General features: G+C 33.4%; 1 protein-coding gene across 1 annotated transcript; it reads left to right on the top strand.

Moving 5' to 3' along the window:
* The first annotated feature begins 24 nt into the window (after positions 1-24).
* EMC10 (ER membrane protein complex subunit 10) lies at positions 25-23,256 on the top strand. The gene is made up of 6 exons (XM_069823113.1): positions 25-209; positions 2,168-2,347; positions 4,437-4,529; positions 8,111-8,292; positions 10,679-10,775; positions 18,879-23,256. The coding sequence occupies exons 1-6, from the start codon at positions 153-155 to the stop codon at positions 18,975-18,977; spliced, it is 708 nt and encodes a 235-aa protein (XP_069679214.1). The 5' UTR covers positions 25-152; the 3' UTR covers positions 18,978-23,256.
* Positions 23,257-23,632: the final 376 nt, after the last annotated feature.

The following is a 23,632-nucleotide window of genomic DNA, read 5'->3' as shown; positions in this document are numbered from 1 at the left end:
CCATTACAAATTTGTAGTCTTGTAGAACAGGCACATCTCGATTACAACTGTATTGTACGACTTGACGTCGTGTTTGTCATGGTTGTAAAATTATGTGACAAAATTTGAGTAGAACATCTGTTTCAATAAATTGTGTATATTACGACGTTAATATGATGATTCGTTATATTTGTGGCTTTTTGGTTTTCCATTCAACGTGGATACTAGCGGTAAATTCTTGATTTATTTGAAATAATTTATAACCTTTCTGCTTTTGGTACAAAATTAGGATTTTGTATGGTGTATGTAAAAATGGATAAAATGTTGATTACATTGGAAATTAGTCGACACCCTGTCTTACATGATCGGATTTAACTTACTTCTTTCCTGTAATACAGCCTTCGTGCTATAACGGGATACTAACGCCGGTTGTGAAAGAGGTTATGTGATAAGCCATACCGATACCAAAGTACTCTGTGTTGTTTAGTCATCAGTCCGAAGGCAGGCTTGAATCTCATAAGTGACACCAATAAGGCATCACTCATGAGGCAACTAAGCAAGGGGATAATGGAGTACAGTGCTAGTTCCTTTCCCCCTCCAGTGCATACATCGCTGACTAGTAACATATTACACTAATCAGACTTCAGTATCAAATGATAAGCTTCAGATGTACACAAATAATTGTTTCTAACACATATCGTCAAGTGAGATGTACTGTCTGATAATAGATGTAGCCTACATATCAGACAGAACCTCAATCAGGGGTTTGTATATTATCTATAATACATTGCATTAGGGGCATTCCATTTATCACAGATAGCCTACACAGTTAAAAAAACAAAACCTAAATGCTGTTTTCATACTAACCAATTGATGTGAAATAATGTACCTGTAGATACTAGTACCATGATATAAGTCTGTACCTAGGCCTACACTTGGCAAAGAAAATAACTTCACAGTTCATTTTACTCCAAATGCCAAATCATGAAGCTTATCATTTGATATTGTTCTGTTACGGACACATATTTAACTTAAGTCACACTACATAAGCCGTGCTTTTATTATATTAAGAAGTCATAACATTCATTACTATGGGCATCTGATATATGCGTTTAACACTTTAATTTATGCATATTTCCTTTCACACTTTGTCATTTCCTCCCTTGCAAAAGTCAGGTGTCCGTAGTTTTCACAGAGTTAAACTCCCTTTTCCCTCAAATGGAAAGGCTCTGAACTTGTCATTATTCAGCCTGATTGCATAAGTGGAGTTATAGAAGTTGCTAGTACTGAGAATTGTAGAATTATAGGCTACAATCGGCAAAAAAAAAAAAAGTTGATTATTTAAGTTACGGTACCAGTACCTAATTATTTTACAAAATAACTGGTTTTGATATCTTGCCCTAATATCATTAGGCATCATGACACATCTTACTGGCTCGTTACTTGCATAGCATCATCAGCCTCAAAAGTTTTCAGCCCCTTTCTTCATTGGATGTCCAGTTGATCTCCTGCCTCTAGTTTGGTAATTTGCAAGATTGCACGAGGGATTCTAGTCCTAGACATATGCCTCACATGCTGGCTCCAGTTATCTTGATACTGTCATATATCTGCTAGTATAAAGTTCATTTCAAGTTCCTTTGAGATGTCGTCTTTTTTTTTATGATCCCACTTTGTATAGCCAGCTGTTCGGCGCATGAACCTCATTTCATTAGCAGTGATTCTACTTGCGTCACATTTCCTTAGAGTCCATGCTTCACTTCCATAGCGCAGAACTGGTTGTGCTAAGGTTTTATACAGAAGAGTGCGGGTATATCGGTGAACTAGAGATGATTTCATGATTCTATTTATGATGCCCATTGATTTATTATACTGTAAAATTTTATCATGAATGTCTAAATCTGCTAAGAAAGATAACTTGTGGCCAAGATATTTAAATTCTTTAACTCTTTCCAAAATACTTCCATTATTATAAATCTTGCTGAGAACAGACTCTTTGGCACAAAAAGCCATAATCTTAGTTTTGTCGGTAGAAATTTCCATAGAGTATTTATCTGCTATGAGTTTCAAATTATAAATCGTCCTCTGAACAGGCATAACATTTTAGGAAAGCAGCAGTTCAAGTTATTTTAAAAATAAATTAAATGCTTCAGTCCATTTTCAGACTTTTGAATGTGTTATTCTTATTTAGTTTCAGCCTGACGTTGTAGAATATGATGGACATCTTTCAATTAAACTTCAGCATGCCTTCGATCAAGTTCAAGAACCTCAGTTCTTTGACCGAGGCACCATCAGTATTCAGAGCATAAGGACAGGAGCAGTAACTGTACAACAAAGTCCTCTCACCATAGAAGATAAGAAAAAGCTAAAGGTAAGAACTTAAAACTTGAATATTATCATTTCCATATACAGTAGTACCTCAGTTTTCCATCGCCAAGTTATCGTTTAGATTCACAGAGGAAAATGCTGGCTTGCATCTCACTTAACCCCTCAACTCACTATTTAAGAGGCCCGGTGTTAAGTGCTGAAGCAGTATATAGTAAATGACCTAGTACAGTGGTGTCACAAAATCAGTACAGCAACTTACGATTTTGAAGTTCCAGGAATACTACTATGTAAAAGATCGCATATAACTGTACAACTACTTAGAGTTCAGGCAGAAGTGTAGAAAGTGTTACAGTAAACAAGGGATTGTAGTTGTAGGGAAAATCACAATCATACAAATGAGACGAATTATAATACAGGTATTGTACATAGTAAAAATAAAACTAGCTGTTTCAGTGTTAAATGTAATTTCTATGCAAGTGTGGAACTGATCATAGGGGTTAAATTTTGTTGACTTAAGTATTGTTCTCAATCTTGAGCAACACTATGTTGTTGTTGTCGTCGTCGTCGTCGTCTAGTGCCTTGTATTTGGCAATGAAGCCATTAGCAGTCATGCTTTCCAATACTTTCGAACTGTAGTTTCTTTTGTTCTTAATGCTTCGCAGGTCTTCAAGTGATCTTCATTCATTTCTGCTGGATCGTTACACAGGACACATATTGGTGAAGCTGAGATACCTATTCTGTAGAGATGACTTGCTAGACAGTCATGATTTGTCAATAGTCTGAAGGCTGCAACTGCTGTTTTCCTTGGTCTCTGGGGGATTATATCTGGGTTGGAAAGTAGTGTAATCCATTTTTTGTCTTTAGCATTTGATTCTATTTCTTGTAGGTATGAATGAGAAAATTTTGTAGTGATCAAGCATTTTATTGAGGAATATGAGAAATTAAATTTAGACTTTTGTTTTATTGTTGTGCCTTTCTTTGCAAGTGTGTCTGCGGTTTCATTCCCCATGACTCCACAGTGTGCTGGAATCCATTGGAGATGGACAATCTTATTAACTTTTTGGAGTTGTGTTAGCATTTTGTAGCATTCTCTTATTTTTGTTGACTTCTTTGTTGCATTGGAACATATTCCTTGAACTGCAGCTTTAGAATCTGAAAGAATTACTGTCTTGTTATATTTATTTAAGGGAAGATTTAATAATTGTCGGAGAGCAATGTGTATAGCCTCTATTTCACCATCATAATTTCTTGTGTCTCTGCCAACAGAATGATAAAATGAAAAATGTGTACATGTAACTCCAGCTCCAGTAAGGTTTTCTGTGGTGGATCCATCGGTATATATGTGTAGCCATTCTTCTGTAGGGTATCTAGTATTGATCGTTTCCAGTGCTAGAAGTTTTTGTATTTCTTTTGGTGTGTCTGATTTACTTATTTCCTCTGTTAATTCTAAACTGAAGGTAGGTTGCAATAATTCCAATGGATTTTCTCTTATGAGTAAATTTTCTCTGGTGTTAGGAATGTTCAATTTGGATTTAATCTGTGTTACCTTTTCTAGGAAACTACTAGGAGTTTTAAGGATTGAGGAAGGGAGGAAGGGAGGTTCTTTTCTGTCCATTTAGAGTTTGGCAGTCGTAACATTTTCTCATGTTGGAGCAGTGCTTGTTCTTCTATTTTTGTTGTTATTGGTGGGATCCGAGTTAAGGTAAGCATGGCATCAACAGGTGTGGATTTAACTGCTCCAGTGATTAGGCGAAGAGCCTGATTTGTAGTTGTTCAAGTTTAATGATGTTAGCATTTGCTGCTGTTATTAATGCTTCAGAACAGTACAAGAGGTTTGGTTTAATATACATTTTGTATGTTGTATTAAGGACTCTCCTTGAGCAGCCCCATTTAGCACCAGTTAACCTTTTCAGGATTTGCAGTTTCTTTTCAACCTTTTCTGAGATGTTTGTTATATGTTTTTTCCAACTAAGTTTTCTGTCGAAAGTGATGCCCAAGTATTTGGCATCATCAACTGCTTTGAGTGGTTTATCATTATAATTTATGTTAATAGTCACTGGTTTATATTTTGGTGTAAATAATTCGTAAGTTGTTTTGTTTTGTTATGTTAAATCATGTCATTTTATTTTCAGGCCGTAGCTGAAAAAGATGGAATATACCGGTTACGAGCATTTGTCAGGGGGTTAGATGGCAAAGAAACATCCTTCCTCACATTTGTGAGAGCTGTAAGATATTATTTGACATATTTCTAATTTATGGTTTCATTTCATGTTATTTTAGTGTGTAAGTGTTAAGATGCGTTCACATCTGTAGGTTTTCGTAACTTTTTTTATAAAAATAGTCAACAGTCAATGTTCATGGACATCTTTCAATGTGTTTTTTTTTTCTTCAAAATTATATATTCATTAACTTCTAAGATGTTTATCAACTTTTTCCATTGAGATGTGCAGTAACAAATGAAATCTAGTTTATAAGTAATTATCGATCATTGATTGTCATCTAGTCCAGATGTATTAATTTTTTGTATGATTTGAGACTTTAATGGTGAGCATCTGATAAACATGATGCGAGGCTTTTGGGTATTTGCACAGATAGGTTTCCCCATTTCCCTTTTCTATCTTTCTGTGACGAAACTGACGTATAAGTTCGAAACTTTGAATGTCTCCACATCTCGTATGTGGTGCAAATTCCCAGTAACCTCTCACCCTGTTCATTTGTTACTTTATATTTTGTAGTTCTGAAGATTTTACACTACGTAGTCTCCAGAAAAAAAAAATTAATATATGTTCCAATTGGTGGGATCCAGATCATTCCTCATTACATTCCAAATTGTCGCATATTACATTTCCAACCTAGCAATGTAGGTTGCATAGGCCCAATAAAGTTTCACCATCAAGATATTCTAAAATGCCATTAATTTGTCACCATGAAGAAAAAATTGAAATGGCAGATTTAAGGTCATATAAGCAATGGAATATTTTTTTAAACAATAACAATTTAATTCCAGAATCACAATGTGCATGAATGAAAACTCTGGCACTTTTTCGATTATATACGGGACATGATTGTTTGGCTGTCCGCCTATATCTATACTAGTAATAAATCTGTAGCCGAAATTTTTCTGGTAATTTTCGATTTTCCAAAAATAATTGGTCCTAACATATATAATTAACATATAAATTTTTGTTTGTATGTCTGTCTGGATGTTTGTTACCTTTTCACGCGATAATGGCTGAACCGATTTATACGAAAATTGGAATATAAATTAAGTTCGTTGTAACTTAGAATTTAGGCTATATGACATTCAAAATATTTTATTTAAAAGGGGGGGGTTATAAGGGGGCTTGAATTAAATAAATCGAAATATCTCCCTTATTATTAATTTTCATGAAAAATGTTACATAACAAACGTTTCTTTAAACATAATTTCCGATAAGTTTTATTCTATGCAATATTTTGATAGGACTGATATTTAATGAGATAAATGAGTTTCAAAATTACAATAACAATGCCATCTAAAGCGGTGTAATGAAATAAAAAACAAATGACTTCGTGTATAAGGGGCCTTGGACAACAACAATCGAAAGCTATGAAATATAGCCTACAGAGAATGTTTCTGTGTTTGTATGAAGTAATATCGGAAGCTAAATTAACCGATTTGTATAATTAATTATTAATTCACCATTGGAAAGTGTAGTTTCTCTAGATGGACATAATGCTATAATGTTATTACAGTAACTTCTGAGTGAATCGAGGACAGGTAAGATTAAAATAGCTTCTTATGCACAGAAAACTTGATAGGCTATTCTGTACATTCGTTTCCTGTATTTCCTAAAATAATTTTTATGACCAAATGAGTGTCTCTGGACCAAAATAATCGCATTTTAATTATTTAAATGCAATTTAAATTAAGTAACATATTAAACGATTTATCCTTCTATCAAACACGAATGTTCCCTGGATCAAACGTCCTATTTTAATTATGTAATTACTTTATATTTATTTCTAACGGGTACAGCAGAGCGCACGGGTACGGCTAGTAAAATAAATATTTTTCCTAGTCCTAATTGTTTACTTTGTGAAGAAGATAATACTATAATGAATATGACACACCTCACGAACTGTAAAAATTTAACAGCTACCGATCTGTCATGATACTGGAAAGCAAGAAGGCAAATGGAAGAACTCCAAAATGCCAAGCATTAGCAACCAACTAACCTATCACATCAGTAGATTATTTAAGTATGTAAGTAGTAAGTAAAGCTGTTTGTAGTGTCAGTAGGGAACTAGGGATTCCAAAGTCAACTTTCTGTGATGTAGTACAGATCCAGAAACAAATTTGGACCACCTGAATTTTCCAAGTTCCAGTTGTAACATGCTGTGCATGCTTTGTTTCTGGGTCTGTGTATAAGAGGTTATGTCTTCATGCATACAAGATTCAGTTGGTGCAAAAATTGAAACCAAACAACATGCCTCCACGAAAACACATGGAGAGGCGTTAATATCGCCTGGATTCTGTATTGCTACAAGTGGTACACACACAGAAATTTATTGATAGCCTCCCAAACTTTGGAAGTTACTCTGTCATTTGCTGCAAACAGCATTATCATCCATCAATTATTCTGTGAGTTATTTAGTTTTCGTACTGGTAGTTTTTGTCCCAGACACCCGGTATATTGATCACATTTGAGGCTCTCAGCACACAAATGGCCCAATCCATAAAATTATATTTCCATTTAGGCTGCAAAAGGGTATCTGTCGGATACAGGGAGGAGAGCCATTAATCCTTCCCATTGAAGGCCTTAAGGAACCAACCTGGACAAATACCTAATGTCCCATCCCTACCTTCCCGTGGTGCAGCTATTAGTAAGCATAATTTTACGAGCTGAACTAAAGGGAGGGGCTACTCATCAATTAGCACTGGTCAGCTTGATGAGTTAATGACTGAATTTGGTATAATTTTCCTCTATTCAATACCTAGTTCCCTCTTTACCCTTTCCTATCCAGTCTTCTGACTGAACTCTTACTTTCTTCGACCTCGATGGCATTAGAGCATTCGAAGCCTAGGGGTTCATTTCCTCCTCTTTCTACTTTTCTGTTCCTAGTGCTGACCTGTTATGGCACTAAAATCGTCCTCCAGTGGCTTAAGGAGGGAAAGCTGGTGATCAACAAGATCTCCCAGCTAGGTCCAATGGACCCGTTAACCAACAGCAGGTGTGGTCCTCCAGACATTCTGGGGGTTGTGTGTGAATGAAGTAGCCACCAAAACGTTAAAATATGGTGTTCACTTAAATCGGCTACAACTTGCCATTTTCACAAATCTGTGCTTCAGTGGCTGACCATGATAATATCTTTGAAAAATATTGGAGTGCAAAAGGTCAAATGACTTTATTGTCAAATGCCTGGCATTAGAAAACAACATATTTCCACTTAACCTCAATGTAACAGTGCGAGAACTATGATACATAAACGAAACTTATGCTGAAATCTCATGAAGAAACTGGGAATGTTGAATAGACCGATTTACACTTTGAAGAGAACATTATGAGGAGATCTTTAAAGCAATAAACCCAAAATGCAAATTTTGTGGGTTGAGCCAATTATACGCCCTGTGCCTCATGTCTTATATGAACTGCAGTTGTACTATCGTTCATATTTGCTTTAAATGCAGATTTCTTAGCAGCTTTGCTATAATATAATGATACATGGATTGTACTATCACATTTATTGTTAACATTGGTATTTGTGCAGGTGAGCGTATTTACAAATGACTTGATTTTTTTTTTTTTTTTTTTTTTTTTTGCAGTGTTCATTAGCAGAGTCACACTTGTCAGACATTTTAACAGTTTCACTGGACCATACAGGTTCAGTAATAGCAGTTTCCATGTCGACATCTCCAGCAATATGTGAAGGGCGTCATGTAACCCAGGAAGATTTGCGGCAGTTCAATACTACTGTATTTGTGAAGCACATGGAACAGGGACCTGTGTAAGCATTTCGTTCATAATATTGTCTTCTTTTCTTGGCCTGTTTCTACAGACATTATGTAAAACTGGCTGAATATCTTCTTCAGGTTATCAATAGATGTAATTTAATTGTATGAAAAATATTATATTGTGAAATATGCTTATATTCCATTAAGTACAGACTCAGACACAAAATTTAGGCCACATGAATTTTCCAAGTTTATAACATACTGTGCAGGCTCAGTACTTATTGAGCAATCACAAATATGTGACCAAGATTATTTTGAGATAACTTGATTTACTATTGGGTAGAGATTTCAACATCACTGTAATGTTACTAATAGAAGGAAATTTTTCACACCCATAACACGTGTGTTCTGTGTTTTTCTTAATTTAGTTAATGTAACGTAAAGTACATCTTAGTGCTCAATTCGTTTGAGAGTTTAAACTATTTCAAATTTTGTAGAAGAGAACAAATTTACATGTGATTTCTTTGAAGATATAATACAGTAGAAGTTATTTATATTTAATTTATTCTAGTTATAAGAAATAGAAGAACATTTATAGTCTAGTTAGTATATAATATTATTATTATTATTATTATTATTATTATTATTATTATTATTATTATTATTTGGTTTTAAAAGCTCTTTATTTGATTGCGATTATATACAGTAGAAGCCCCCTTTTACTTCTCCGCAAATTACGTTTTTCTGCCATTTACACAATTTTTTTTTTACATATGTTCATAATGTTATATACACCACTCAGTTACGTTAGTGTAATTTCAAGTTTCCTTCCATATACACCGCTGCATTGACATAAAAATGCAGATTAGAAAAATCTTCTGACAAATACATAATTTTCTGAATTCATATCTATAGATAAATGACATTCTGATTGTAGAAGAACAGTCATTACAGGAATAGTCGAGTTCATTTTCAGAATGACAATGACTATAGTGGTGGTGATTATGACAGTCGTGATGATGTTTCTGCAAGTGTAGAGGTATTGCAATACTGAGGACATTGCGAAAGTATCTTTTTGCTGCTGACAGTGATGACTAGGCTTGTAATGTTGGGGACCAGTACTGTGGTTTCAAGTTTACTGTCCGTTCACCAGTCACTACTGTAGCATGCATAAACAGTGTATCGGCTGACTAATGTCAAAGGTTAAAGGTTCTCAAGCGCATATTTTTGCAGCGGAATTTGGTGAGACACTGAAGGTTTGAGTTGTTGTGCATTGTAATGTACGAATCCTGAAGGAAAGGAGGGAACTTAAACCCACGAATAATTCTATGATAATTCTTCTGCACATAATAAAAGGTACGTACATATATATCTTTGTAATGCTATGTTGCTTATATTTACTTTTAGAGCTGTCCAGATTTGTTTATGTAATCGTTTGCAGAACCAAGCCAATGTCCTCATATTAGCTCACATCCCCGTCCTATGTACCATGCTGCAGTCAACATTTGTAATCAGCCCTTAACATTACAAGCCTAGTGATGACACTATTCGAGAAAGCAGATAGAGTCATTGTCAGGGGGAAAAAAAAAAAAAAACATTAAACTAGTAGACTTTTTTTTTTACAAAAAAGAACTAATAGAAGTGTTGTTTTATTCTGTGGGTGAGGTGAAGACTCCACCCACTGCTCATACTGCCGAAGAATTCATGAGAGAATTGTGTCGAATTTTCGGAAAGAGAATTATCAGTAAAAATTTGTGGGTTCCACTAAGTTCAAATTTAACACCATGCGATTTCTATCTATGGGGGGCACTTAAAAATAAGGTTTATGCCAAAAATCCATACAATAAATGAGCTTAAAGACTATATAAGAGCTGAAATCGAGTCAATCAATGAAGCAGAACTTCTTAAAGTAATTAACAATTTCATAAGAAGGTGTTAACAGTGTGTAGTTGTTGGTGGGGGACATTTTCAATACCTACTTTTAGCTGGGTAAGTACAAATTTCTATACTAAATGGTTCAGTGCTGGCAGATCAGTCTGGGTGACCACTTGGCCGCAGATAAGCTCCTACCGGTGAGCGACGGGAAAATGAAACCTGCACTGCTAAACAAAACAGTGTCACTGTATAATTTTGTGCTGTTAACCATTTTCCTCAATTTGTACTTTCCCTGAGTTTACACCACTTTCCCCTTGTCCCTTGAAAAGTGTAAAAGTGGGATTCTACTGTCATTGATTTTCTAATTTTGTGAGATTTTAGTCTCATTAAACGAAACTAAGGAAACTGTATGAATAAATTAAGTCTTATTATTCTTCATTCTTGAATACACTCTTTTAACACTTATATAATCACTGATGAATTGTTAAATTATTTATTTAATCTGAATAACTTAATATTTTATCAGGTATTAATTATTTAATATTTTCTTCATATTTGTTTTAGTCCCGACACTGCTGCATACATTCAAAAGCTGGAGAAAGAAAGAGAAGCAAGAGAGAGAGGAGAAACCAAAGATAATAGGTCATTTTTAGCAAAATATGTAAGTTACTTGGAGAATTTCTTGTGGCGATTACTGTATGCAGCACTATACCTTATTATGGCTATTATTTTCTTTGTTGTTCAATTTTGGATATTTGGAAACTGAATTTGAGATTTAGATCCTGTAACGTTTAAGGGACTGCAATTCATGTCATCTTTAAGTTAGAAATAATCTGTTTAAACCAGATGTTGTTTGGGTTCATTTTTAAAGTCATTGTTAAATTTATCAGACTTTTTTCATTGAAATGAATGCTCCTAATTGTGCCAAGAATTGTTGAGTTTAGAAACAATTTAGAGTAAAATGGACAGAGAATTTATATAAACATTAAATTTGATATCCGGTCAATCTAACTGTAATGATCCAGATTAGTGAAATATCATTATACACTTGCATAATACACACTTTTTTTTTTCCACCATAATCTGGACTGGTCACCAATAATGCAAAGCTGAATATAACACAGCATAATTTAAAATTTAAAACAAATGAAACGAAACTTAATAAGAATTTATTACCTAATACATAGGTATCACTAACACTATCCTTACCTCTTTATCGCTTCAGCATAACTGTTATCCTCCACTGCAGAATCACTCCCAGCATCCTTATATTCTGAAACAATATCTTCTTCTGAATCTTCAAGAGTGTTTAACTCTAGGCCAGCGGCTATATTTCTGTCACCTTCTGCAGAATATCATTTACAATTTTGCATGACTTGAACATTTATTCTTGTTTCTTGTAAAACACCAATGATAAGTACACAGGACAACATTGACTAAATATAACTTCAAGAGATAATAATGATGCTATGATTCTCTGATATTTAAAATGTCTGTTTCCTGTGTGTTAAAAAGGAGTAGTCATGGTAGTATATTAAAAAAACAAGATGATAAATTAACTTGTTTGAAATTTCAAATCACCATAAGAAGTGCATCTAATATTAAAATTGTATATTATCTAAGACATTTGTTGAAAATGGGGCACATACATGATGTGCGGGAATATATATTTTTTTCTTGATTTTACTGGGAAAAATAAGCATTTAGATATGAATGACCCATTGGGTTCCCCAGAAACTAGAAATGAGCCCAGTATACCGCAGTGAGTGATCAGCTATACAATGCTCCTGGGTTTCATTCCCTGAGTATGTAGGCAACATGTGTTTCCCAAGGTATTGATGTCTGATGTGACTTAAATCTGGATAATCCACCAGAATGTGAGATGATAACTGAATATCCATCGCATGTTTCGTACAAGTTGGGTCATTGCATACGTTATCGTAGCTAACGAGAAAGACAGGCTATAGCACAAATCAGAGTCACATGGTTATTATGGTCTAGTCATAGTCACCTTGACAATCATCTAATTTAAATACGTGTTCAAAGTTAAAAAAAAAAAAAAAAGAAAGGAATTGCTATATTAAACTCATGTTAAACGTGCATTTATATATAAACTAGTTCAATGTTACCATATTATGACTAAGAATGTGACATTGGTTCAATAATTTTGGCTGGTGTATTGTTGAAATTAGGAGGGGAAGAATTAATTAACTTTTTTTATATAGAATACATTTATTTATGAATGATTGATCCAAATTTGTTGATTATAAGATTAAATTATCTTAGGGATAACAACACTGTAGCCTTTCTTTCTCGTTAGCCACAATACATTATGCGGTGGCATAAATTATGCAAGTAAATATGGTAAAACTCATATGCCTTTGAGATAGTAAACATATACCAAAATTACTATGTTACATGATCATTTGAGATTTTAAATTTTATTTGGACCATATGTAAATGTGATGAACACCGTATCATTGCCAATGAAATGAAATTTTTAAGAAAAACTGCTAGCTCTTAGATTAGGCAAGAAAAAAAATTTGGATGTTTTGAAAGAATTAAATATTAACCCAATTTTAGAGAAAATTCAAAATTATAGACAGAAATGGGAATCTCATATACTCAGGATGCCTAGAACAAGGATATCACGCCAAGCTCTAAATTACCGCCCTTTAGGAACAAGATTTTTGAGCTGTCCGCTGAAACGATGGAATGAGACCATAACAGGCCACCAGGCTTAATACGTGATAGGAGGAAGAAGAAATATTATTAATATCGATACATACTTCATCTCAATAGGTTCTTTTGTCTTTTCCATTAAATGTCATCTGCAGTGATTTATAGTTACTGTATTGACCTTTGGACCAAAGATACACAGGTTCGATTCCAGCCGAGGACAATGTATTACTACATGAAAAGTCTTAATTGCTGCTTTCATTGAATGAGGAACTAATGCTTTTTGGCTTCATGTAAAAGACTTACAGTATGTAAGTGATTTTTCTGTTCATAAATGGAGATGAATAAATGCAAAATTTCATGTTCTATGCAATCTTTACTCCATTGCCAGTGATGGTGTAGAGTGGAAATATTCGATTCATAATCTCGCTGGTCCAGAATCATCTCTGTGTGCTAATTCCTATGATGTTCTAATATAATATGCATCAAGACCAGATGAGAAGATCCCATTGCTAAGTTGTCAAGTGTGCTGCATTGAAAATCGTGAACAGATATTTTCCTTACATTAAATAAGAGTATGTCATCTTCACTTGAAACAAGTTTCGATTCTGGTGAATAGTAGAAATTTATAATACAGTATTCTTTCTACAAGAACACATTTCCATTATCAATCACATCTAGCTTTAAAACATTGTTAATACATAATGGTTATTTGAGAATCCAGTTACAAACCTCGTATCTGTAAAATTGTTAGCCTTAGAAAGCTGATGTATAATGACTGACTTCTTTAAAAATGAACCCATTTTTTCTGATCTTTTAATCAATGAAAAATAATATGTTAGCTGTTTTTAAGAAATAGTTTACCCTATCACCCTAAGAAATTTATAATTATGCAATACTTTACTTAGGCTATTTGCACATTTTCTGACATAATTTGTTTCTTCATGAGATGGAAAATTCGCTACCTGCAAGAAGTCTGTATGATAACGAGACATAAGATATTTGGGCATTTAATAAGGAGAGAAAGAAAGGTATTAGAACTTTATAGTCTATGCCTGTGAAGTAATGGATAGCACATCTGACTGCAAAAGCAGGTGGCCCGGGTTCGAATCCTGGTCGGGGAAAGTTACTTGGTTGAGGTTTTTTCCGGGGTTTTCCCTCAACCCAATATGAGCAAATGCTGGGTAACTATCGGTGCTGGGCCCCGGACTCATTTCACCAGCATTATCACCTTCATTTCATTCAGATGCTAAATAACCTTGAAGGTTGATACAGTATCGTAAACAGGACTGAAGGGAGATGATATGCGCCGGTATGGGTACCGCCACTAGTTTCTGTGGCCAGAAAACATATCGCTAGTGAAAGATGACATACCATCACTGAAAAAATGTGATCCATAAGAATTTTCTTATACGTTTCTTCACAGTAAAGAATACCATCTGTTTGCTTCTTAGATCTAAACCACAGCCTTCTGGAACTGTATTCAACGTGTATTTGATAAGTCAACTCCTGGAATGCTTACAACTGTAGCATTTCAAGTATAGAAGGCTGTGGTCTGTAGCTTGTGGTGGCCTTTGTTGTCAATTTAGTGATTGTGTAATGATTGTGTAATTTTTGTTGTTGCACTTTTTATTAATAATGGAGTAAGGCACTTTGAAGCTTTAACATTATTTTAAATGATGGACATTGCAAAATAATCTATTAAATAACTGAAGTAACTTGAAATTATTTTATTAAGAAATTTAAGCTTCAAAGATTGGTGATACTGACTACATGAAACAATTTATTGTATACATCATGTATGTGTATGTTGTAAGGAGGGGATATGCCTTTTTTTAAATGGAGGTATGCCGGGGGAAAATTTTGGGTTAGCATACTGCCTCTGGTTTTTTCCCCATTTCCCTCACTGGTCGTAAAATAATCCATTGAAAAAATTTTTAAAAAATATTAAGTAAAAAAAATAAATAAATAAAAAAAGAACTTTATAGTTTACGTAATGTATGTACTACTGTTACCAAAGGCTTCTGACACATTCTACAATTTTTTTAAATTGTTACCATTTACAGGGCTTTAAAATTTTATGGTGGCTCACCAGTCAGCAAAAATTTCACTTGTTAGCATGGTCGAACTGCAGAAATGCAATTAAAAATTCAGAAATTTTTTTCACTTAAGTAAAAATTTTCACTTGTCACAGACGAGCAGACTGGTGTTTTTTTCAAGTCCTGGTCATTTGCATAGTTTGAATAACTAATAACTTCATTGATCTCTGCTTTCAAATTTTTAATGTCTGTTGAACAAAATTGATTTGTAGATCTCTCACTGCCTATTGAAGTATGACACATGGTGCCTCCATTACATATATAATAAGAAAACTCTTCCTCCCATTTCTGAAATAGCTGTGCCTTAAACTGTATATTTCGGACTTAGAATATAAACTCGAATGTTACTTAGAAATTACTTCTCGTTTGTTCCTAGAATACTTAGGCTGGAGTAACTTATTCATAATTTTAATGAATAATCATTAGCTGCTTAATTTATGAGATATCTACTGCCTTCCCAGTTATCTGTTTTGGATTTTCTTTCATACACATACAATCTAAGTGTGTCTAAAATGCGGCTCTTGTTTGAGCTGCATTCTCTCAATATTTCAAATTTTTTAATAAAAAAAACTTGTATTAGAGTGCTTAATTTGTAATAGTACACATATATCTTCCTTCATATTTTCAAAACATTCACTCATATGACACGCATTGGCTAAACATCACTGGCTAATGATAACCTTCTGTTGGGAACATTTCTTCACATGGTACTACATCAAATTAATATAAAATTCTCCTTATTTACCTTAAAAATTTCATTATGCTCATTTTCATACAAATAATAGGAAATAGGCCAAAACTGTTCAATGTCATTTGCACTTCTTAGTATGCACCTTTCATCTGTTCTGTTCTCATATTTGTCGTCAGAATCTCTATAAAGATCCCGCCATCTTATTTGTATGAAAGTATATGATATAGTATTATTGAAAGTATTGTGTAAATAATTGTCAAACTATTGGAAGGATTGTTTTATGATAGAAACTGCTGTTTTATTTTAGTATTTGAAAATGTTTTCTGATGCATATTTTATGAGTCGTTTTAATTTGTGGTGTTTATTATTATTAAAGTTACTGATGGTTATTAGTTAGAGATAAGGATACTCCTTATTGAAACAATCTCATGCATTGTTAATATTGCTGTATATTGCAGCAATTGATTCAGGATTGTCTTAGGTACTGTTGTCATTTTTCAGTATTTAATAAAAGAAGTATATGTTTTTACATACACAAGGGTATAATATCGTCTGAACAATAATAAAATACCTATTCAACTGTATTGTTTATAACAGTATTTAAAATGTAATATGTAAGATATAATCTGTGAAATATAATAATAAAAATTCGAAGTGAATTAGAGCTACAGATAATAAAGGACTAAATCTGAGATTATGATGTGTTAATGTAGCTGAAATGTGATTATTAAAGACAGGATTTTCATGCAATATATGTTTTTATATAAGCATGCTACACTTCTCAATCTTTGTAAATATGCATTTCATGGCTTAATGAGTCGAAATAAGTGTATTTTTTCTGTATATTTGCATATTTTGGCCTTTTTAGAGATAAATTCACGCATAATGCATGTTTTTTTAGATTCATCTTCTGACTTTCCGGTTTAGACACTTGCGTCTGTTTTCCGTTTACTGTTCTAACCATTTTGTTTGTGGTCTTCCCTGATCTCTTCATCTTGTTGGTCTATACAATAGAGCTGCCTTTAGATAACGGGAATTTTGCATTCTTCCAACATGTTGTTTCCATTTCTCTCTATATTCTACTATTTCTGTTATTATATTGTTAACTTTTAATTTTGCTCTAACATCTTCATTCCTCTGATGGTCTAATCTTGTATATCCTAAAATTGATCTCAGAAATTTCATTTAAGCTGCCTGTATTCTAGATTTCTCTCTTCGCTTCATGACCCATGTTTCACTGCCAAATGTAGCATTTGTTTTGCTGTAATGTTGTGTAATCTGACTTCAGTTTCTTTTAACATTTGCTTCCCGAAATCTCTTCTTATAATTTCATTTACTGCATTATATTTATGTAGTTCCTGTTCTATGTCTTCATTTCTTGAATTTGATATAATTTTCCCTAAATAGTTAAATGATGATACTAACTCTTTTATTTTATTATTCACTACAATTGTGACTCTCTTTATTTCTTTTCCTTGAAAGGGCATTGATTTTGTTTTGAATGTGTTTATTTTCATTCCATAATCTACTGCAATTTTATTCAGTTTTTTAATTGATCTTTGTAAATTATCTTCATTGTCTGATATTAACAGTTGGTCATCTGCATACTGTAGAGTGTTAACTTCTAAATGTGGATTTAGTTTTATTCCTTAATTTCGTACCAAAGGGAGCCATTTTTCTAGTATGTAATTGATATATTATATGTTAAACAGTAATGGTGCTAGATGGCATCCTTGTCGAATTCCTTTATTTGTCATTATTGTTTGTGAAATTTAATTTTGTTAACTTTATTTTAATTTTTGTGTTCATATATAGTCCCTTAATGTTTTCGATTAACATTTTAGGAATGTTATTTTCTTCCAATATTTTCCAAAGTTTTTGATCTCTCTACATTGTCATAAGCTTTTTCATAATCTATAAATATCAAATATATATCGGTAAATTAAATTCTCATCTCTTTTGTATGATCTGCCTTAAAGTATATTTTAGTTTCAAGAAAGTGTATTTAGAGGTTTATTAACTTCCATATTACGTCCATTTTTAAATAGTTTTAGTTAATATTAAATGTTAAATTGTATAACACTGCAATTTATAAATATTGCCCCATAGAGTTTCCTATTTCTGAACAATATTTGAATGTATCTGAAAAATATAAGTGAAACAATGGTTTGCAGAGCTGTTACCTGAGATCTCCTGGACTTTACCAGTTAATCCCCTCATTGTATCGTCACACTGAACTTTCAAACCCCCAGCTCTTGTTCTACACAAGCCCCACTCTGAGACATCTATTATTAGAAGAATGCCTCTCATGCATCCCTTCCATATTTAGTACCTGTCATTGGCGACAAGATCGCTAACGTGCATCCCCTTAAATGCCTTTAATTTGGACAAATAATAGGTCTATACTACATGTACAGTTGCTTTTTGAATTGCTGTATTTGCGTTCTGTAGTGAATTCTGAAATGTAAAGTGTTGCAGTGCCTCTGAATAAATTTTTGAGAAGAAATCTTGAGGAACAGTGGACTAACTTTACAAAATTACGTACTGTAATAAGTAAATTGGAGAGACTGGGCCTACTATTGATCAGTTCCCTTGGAATTATTGAAGACGTTCAAAAGTCTTCAGGATTTGCCTGTGTGGATGTATATAGGTACATCAGCTAAAGACAAATTGGACAAAGTCATGAATGGATATACCAGTTATGAACTTATCTATTCAGTAAAAAAAAAAAAAAAAAAAAAAAAAACTGATTTGTGGTGAACATTTTGAAGAGATAGAATTTGGCCTCACTTTGTCTCAAATTTCATCATTTAAATTTGCACCTATCACTTCTTATGACATAAAAAGGTCTGAAAGTTTGGAAAGTAGTACTTTGTGCCATTTGCAAATAAAATGTAAGTTTCAATTTGGATAGTGGTTATTTTTAATGTTTTTTTCTTCATTGTACATATTTGGTAATTTATAGTTAATGAGTGCAGGCATATTCTGCGATTTGGTAGTGCATGAAAAACCTGTCTCTATTGATTACAATGTAATAAAAGTTTAAATAATTTATGAAAAACTTATATGAAACGATATTTTGTGTGTTCGAAAAAATGTGGCAGTTTGAGTTGTGTATGTCTTTCATATAGTAGCAGGAGTAAGATTTCTAAAATTATTTTAATGTGTCTGAATTATTTTTGGCATTTTAGTAACAAAATAATTGTTATTACTTTGTTTAAATTTGTAATTTTTCATGTTCATTATTATTTTTCCGAAATACATTGGTTAAAAGCAATTGTTTTATTTTTTACAGTGGATGTACATAGTTCCTGTGGTGATATTTGTGGTGCTGTCAGGGGCTGCTAACCCAGATGGGGGTGCAGGTGCTGGTGGGGGTGGAGCTGGGCGGTAGTGACGTCACATCAGCACGCTCAGCAGTTTGCCAAGGCACTGGGGCAAGCATGGGGTGAAGCTGAACACCGGTTGCACCCTGTGTGTTCTGATCTAACCTCTAGCTTTCACTAAGAGGTGGTTTGCAGTTTTAAGACTGGAAAGCAGAGATCTTCTTACAAGATAACAAATTTGAAACGTAGGCTTGAAATATCAAGTGGTACAGCTATATGACATCTCTGATAAACTCAGTGAAAATGAGTTAATTTCTAATATTTCAAAATACTGTTCCTTTATTGTTGTATTTTTGTAGTTACGAAAACTCGAATATACAGTGGTATTTTGTTTCAGTAAATCTTTACCTACAATTATATTTTAAGCAAAATTAAGTCACATTAGGATTTACTTTGTTATGAAATGCACACAAAAAAATATTCGAGCATGTTTCGAGATGGAATTATTCCTCACTATCTAAATTGAAAGTAATGTGCAAATAAAGTCGTATGAAGAATAAATATCCTGTAGTGAATGTAGGAATGCTTAAAATATTTTCATCTCACTGTGGCAGTATACATACGAAGCATATACAGAGCGTTCGCCTACGGGTGGGGCCAGGAAAGCGGCATGTACTGATACGCCGCTTTGTGTGCGCAGTTGTTGAGACACGCTCGACAATCAAGGACATCAAGGTCGACAAGTTATCAGTTGTGAGCCAGATGTTGCAGTATTTAACACGTACAGTGCAGTTTCTTGACACAGTTCAGTGTGTGTGTAAAATTTGTTAACAATGCAAAACGCAAAATTCACACTTGAACAGAGAGTTTTTATGTATGATGCATATGTGAAAACAGAGTCATGTAGAGAGGTGCGTAGGCAATTTGAAGTGAAATATCCGGGTGCTCCAATTCATGGTAGAGAAGCTGTTAGACGTCTTGTTAACAAATTAAGGACAACAGGGTCGATAAATGCTACAATTCCTAAGCGAAAACGAAGAGTATTGACGGAAGAAAAAATTGATGAAATCAGTGCATCACTTACACGTTCTCCTAATAAATTTCTAAGACGTGTTTCACAGGAAGTTAATGTTTCAAAAACATCAGTCTTTACCGCTGCTGAACTTTTAAAATTAAAACCCTACAGAGTATAGTATAGAAAGCGGAAGCTTACGGATAGACGATTCCCGCAAGTGACACCGCAGGCAGGCCGCTTTCCTGGCCCCACCCGTAGGCGAACGCTCTGTAATAGTGTGTTTATCATCTGCAATAATTATTTACTTCTTGCTACATTTTGATAATTGCTGAATATAGCAATTTAATATTTTCAGTGAGTTCTAATTGGCAGGTCTTTTACTGCACCACTTCATATTTTTATTGCATTAAATTAATATTAAGCTGTTACCTCTACCTTATAATATCTTAATTTTTGGCCAGCTAGGTTAGCTCTAGTCTCTACTAAAGGAATTTCATGTGAGATATTGTTTGTCCACTTTAACTGCAGCCTGTCTCTGCTTACATTCTGATATTGTCGTATGCACTTCGAAATGTCATTCATCTGTCATCACATTGTATGTGTTGTTTAATTTTTATGAAGTGGTTTTTGGCATCAGTTGTTATGCATGTTAATGGTTTTTTCATGTTTTTACTTGGGCATTATTTTTTTTTGTGTCGTATACATTATCATAGCTCATGAAGAGTACAGAATTATATGTACTTATATCAACACTGAAGCTATATTTCTCCAGTGAAGTTAAATAATGAAACAATAGCTGCTGAATTGTTTTGTTATGTAAAAGTGTAAATACATTCTTTTCTAGTTCTTGGAACTAAGATAGGAAATTTATTTACCTTTCTTCAAGGTAAGATTGCATTATGTGAAACAGTTCATTATTTTATTACCCGTATGGTATTTGCACGACAAATTACACAACTTACAACTCATATAGGTAAATATTTCAGTGTTAGTTTATAACGTCGTCGAAAGGACTTTCAAATATTTCGAACCAACCTGTTTTTGTTTTTTTTTCCATATTAGATATTTTTATTTTGCACTTAAATTTATATATAACTTGTGAAAGTACTGTACGAGTATTAAAAGAATTACATACTGTAGACGACTTTTAACATCTAACGTAGATACAACACAATTCCTTCACTACTTATTCTAATGTGGTGAAAAATGTTTGCAGATTATACAGTAAAACCCCAATAAGACGCTGTTCAAGGGACTGGGTGTAAACCGCGTATTAACTGGGACTGCGTATTAGGCGGGTATACTAATTTTGACTTATATACAATATCTATTAGCATTTTTCTTTATTGAAATACATGAATCATGAAAGGTAATATAGTATTACTCCATTATGTAATTACTGTACTGTACATCAAAGACACTGTACTTAATTCTTTCGGAAAAAAAAGTAATTTATAGTTGTTTGCCGTGTGCATGTTCTCCAAGTCCTCATGTTCACCACACTTCAGTTTCCTGTAATTATATCCTCCCGACAATGTCGCAGCTGTAGTGATTGAGTCGCGAGTTTTTATTATCGTTCTTAATGTCGATGATGGGATTCCTAATGCATCAGGGAGTTGTTTCAGAGTAAGAGTGCTGTTCTCATCATACTTTCATTTCCAATTTTTCCGACACAGAAAGTGCTTTTTGTTTAACACTCATTTTCATTGTAATCACATTCACAGACACTTCAATACACAAAAGGACAACAAACTGCCCAGCAAAAATTTCCAGAATTTTATTACGGCCGAGTGAGGAATGCTGTTTGAGAGAGAGGGTAAGCAAGAGGGTGAGATATTGTAACTGTATGTAGGTTTTAAGCGTGCAGGTAAAGAGTCGAATAAGAGAGCGTAACAAAAGGGTGGGGTATACTAAGGTATAAAGTATGAAGGTTTAAATGTTTCATTGCTGTTAGAGTACATTGCTGAAAATTACATCGAAAATATTCCACAAAAATAGCGTATTATGCGGGACTTGAGCGCAACAAATGGGGTATTTTATAAAGGCGTTATATATGACATGTGCAGGGACCGGACAAAAAAGCGTATTACACGGGATTGCGTAATATGCGGGCACGTCTTATCGAGGTTTTACTGTATATGCCTATATCAAAGAGTTTATTAAAGGATTCTTCCTACTTATATCGGTCATCAGAGTAGTTGAGTGCAATCATATTTGTTAATAAACTGATTTTGTTAGTAAGATCAAGACTTTTCAATGTTCAGCAAACTCCAAAAGTGTGATTTATGACTGACATCCATACAGATTTCCCCCTATTTTGACACAGCAGTGTTTATTTTAATTACTTTATATATGCATATAATTCTGTTCTCTCTTTGGACATAAATATTTAAATTATTGCTGTAAGTAGACAGTAACCATACAATAAAGTTGTAATATATAGTAGTAATGTAAAGTAATGGAAAAGACAAAGTGCCTAATTTTTACGAATTGTGATTCAGTTTTAAAGTGTTAATTGCATGAATGGATCAATTATTTACTTATTACTAAAATAAAACGTTGTTGTGGTAACTTGGTGGGTTTACTGAAGTTGCTATTATCCGAGTGCAAAAGATGCATGCTTGCACATACAGACTTTAGCATGATGTTGAGTAACAAATTGTTGCGACTTGTAATAATAATAATAATAATAATAATCTAATTATGGTGGAAGCATCATCCTCAGGATTGCTGTCTGTCTTCAGTGATGTGGAATGTACAAATTATGAAGGATGAAATAGAGAAAATCGTTGCTGAAACATCGAGGGATTTTAACTTAACATGTCAAGAGGAAAGAAATGCATAAAATCAGAATTGCAACACCAGATTCATTCTGTATCTTTTAAAAAACTACAAATAATTAAAAAAGTGCATAAATATTTTATCAAGATCCACAATATTGTCAATACTCATGCATATTGTGTTACTAATTGAATCATTGGCACTTCACAGCCGTTCAGTTCAATATATAGTTATTCCAATTGAACAGACTACACAAAACTAGCAGTAGCAATCTTTGTTGATATGAAGAACAAATTACAATATACAAAATACAGCAAAATAAGAGAAACTGCAGGCTTAATTGCCAACATACATTTCATACATATCCACCGACATGATAGATCATACTTGAAAAGAATGTAGTCACACATACAATAAATGACGAAATCATACCATGTAATCCTCGCCTTCTTTCATCTATCTAGTGTTTTATGTGGTGCTTTGTCTCTTGTCATATTGTTCTAGTCTAAAATACGTAATTTATAATACAGTAATAAAAGGTTACATTATAATTCTTTGTTTCTTGTATCTAATCTTACCATATACAATAATATCATTGATAACTACTTTGAACACCTCTTGAATATGATGTACATCTTAGCCTTCTTACTATAATGAACTAATTTAGATCACTTTATAAAACTACAATGCCTGTTCGATGAACCTACTTCAATCGAACTGCCCAGTTTGTGTAGTTACTCATATTGGCATTACATTGACATTCTCTCTAGTTGTTGGTGAATACTGGAGATAATTTTACATTATTTTAAAGCCAAACTTCCGTTTTAAATATAGTGTCTTTTTCCTAATTATTATAATAAAACATAAGTCCTTATGACAAGCTCGCATGGATATAAGTTAAGGAATTAGGTAAGTTTTACGCTTTCG

The sequence above is a fragment of the Periplaneta americana genome, chromosome 4 (assembly GCF_040183065.1).
Source record: "Periplaneta americana isolate PAMFEO1 chromosome 4, P.americana_PAMFEO1_priV1, whole genome shotgun sequence".
In the NCBI taxonomy this organism is placed as follows: Eukaryota; Metazoa; Arthropoda; class Insecta; order Blattodea; family Blattidae; genus Periplaneta; species Periplaneta americana.
This window is presented reverse-complemented; position numbering and strand designations above follow the sequence as displayed.

What these genes read in the sequence shown, in the direction of transcription:
- EMC10 (XM_069823113.1), top strand. Translation starts at nt 153, where the DNA reads ATGATGATTCGTTATATTTGTGGCTTTTTGGTTTTCCATTCAACGTGG. An exon ending in AAGATAAGAAAAAGCTAAAG is followed by an intron (nt 2,348 to 4,436) that starts GTAAGAACTTAA and finishes TTTTATTTTCAG; the next exon opens with GCCGTAGCTGAAAAAGATGG. An exon ending in TCCTCACATTTGTGAGAGCT is followed by an intron (nt 4,530 to 8,110) that starts GTAAGATATTAT and finishes TTTTTTTTGCAG; the next exon opens with TGTTCATTAGCAGAGTCACA.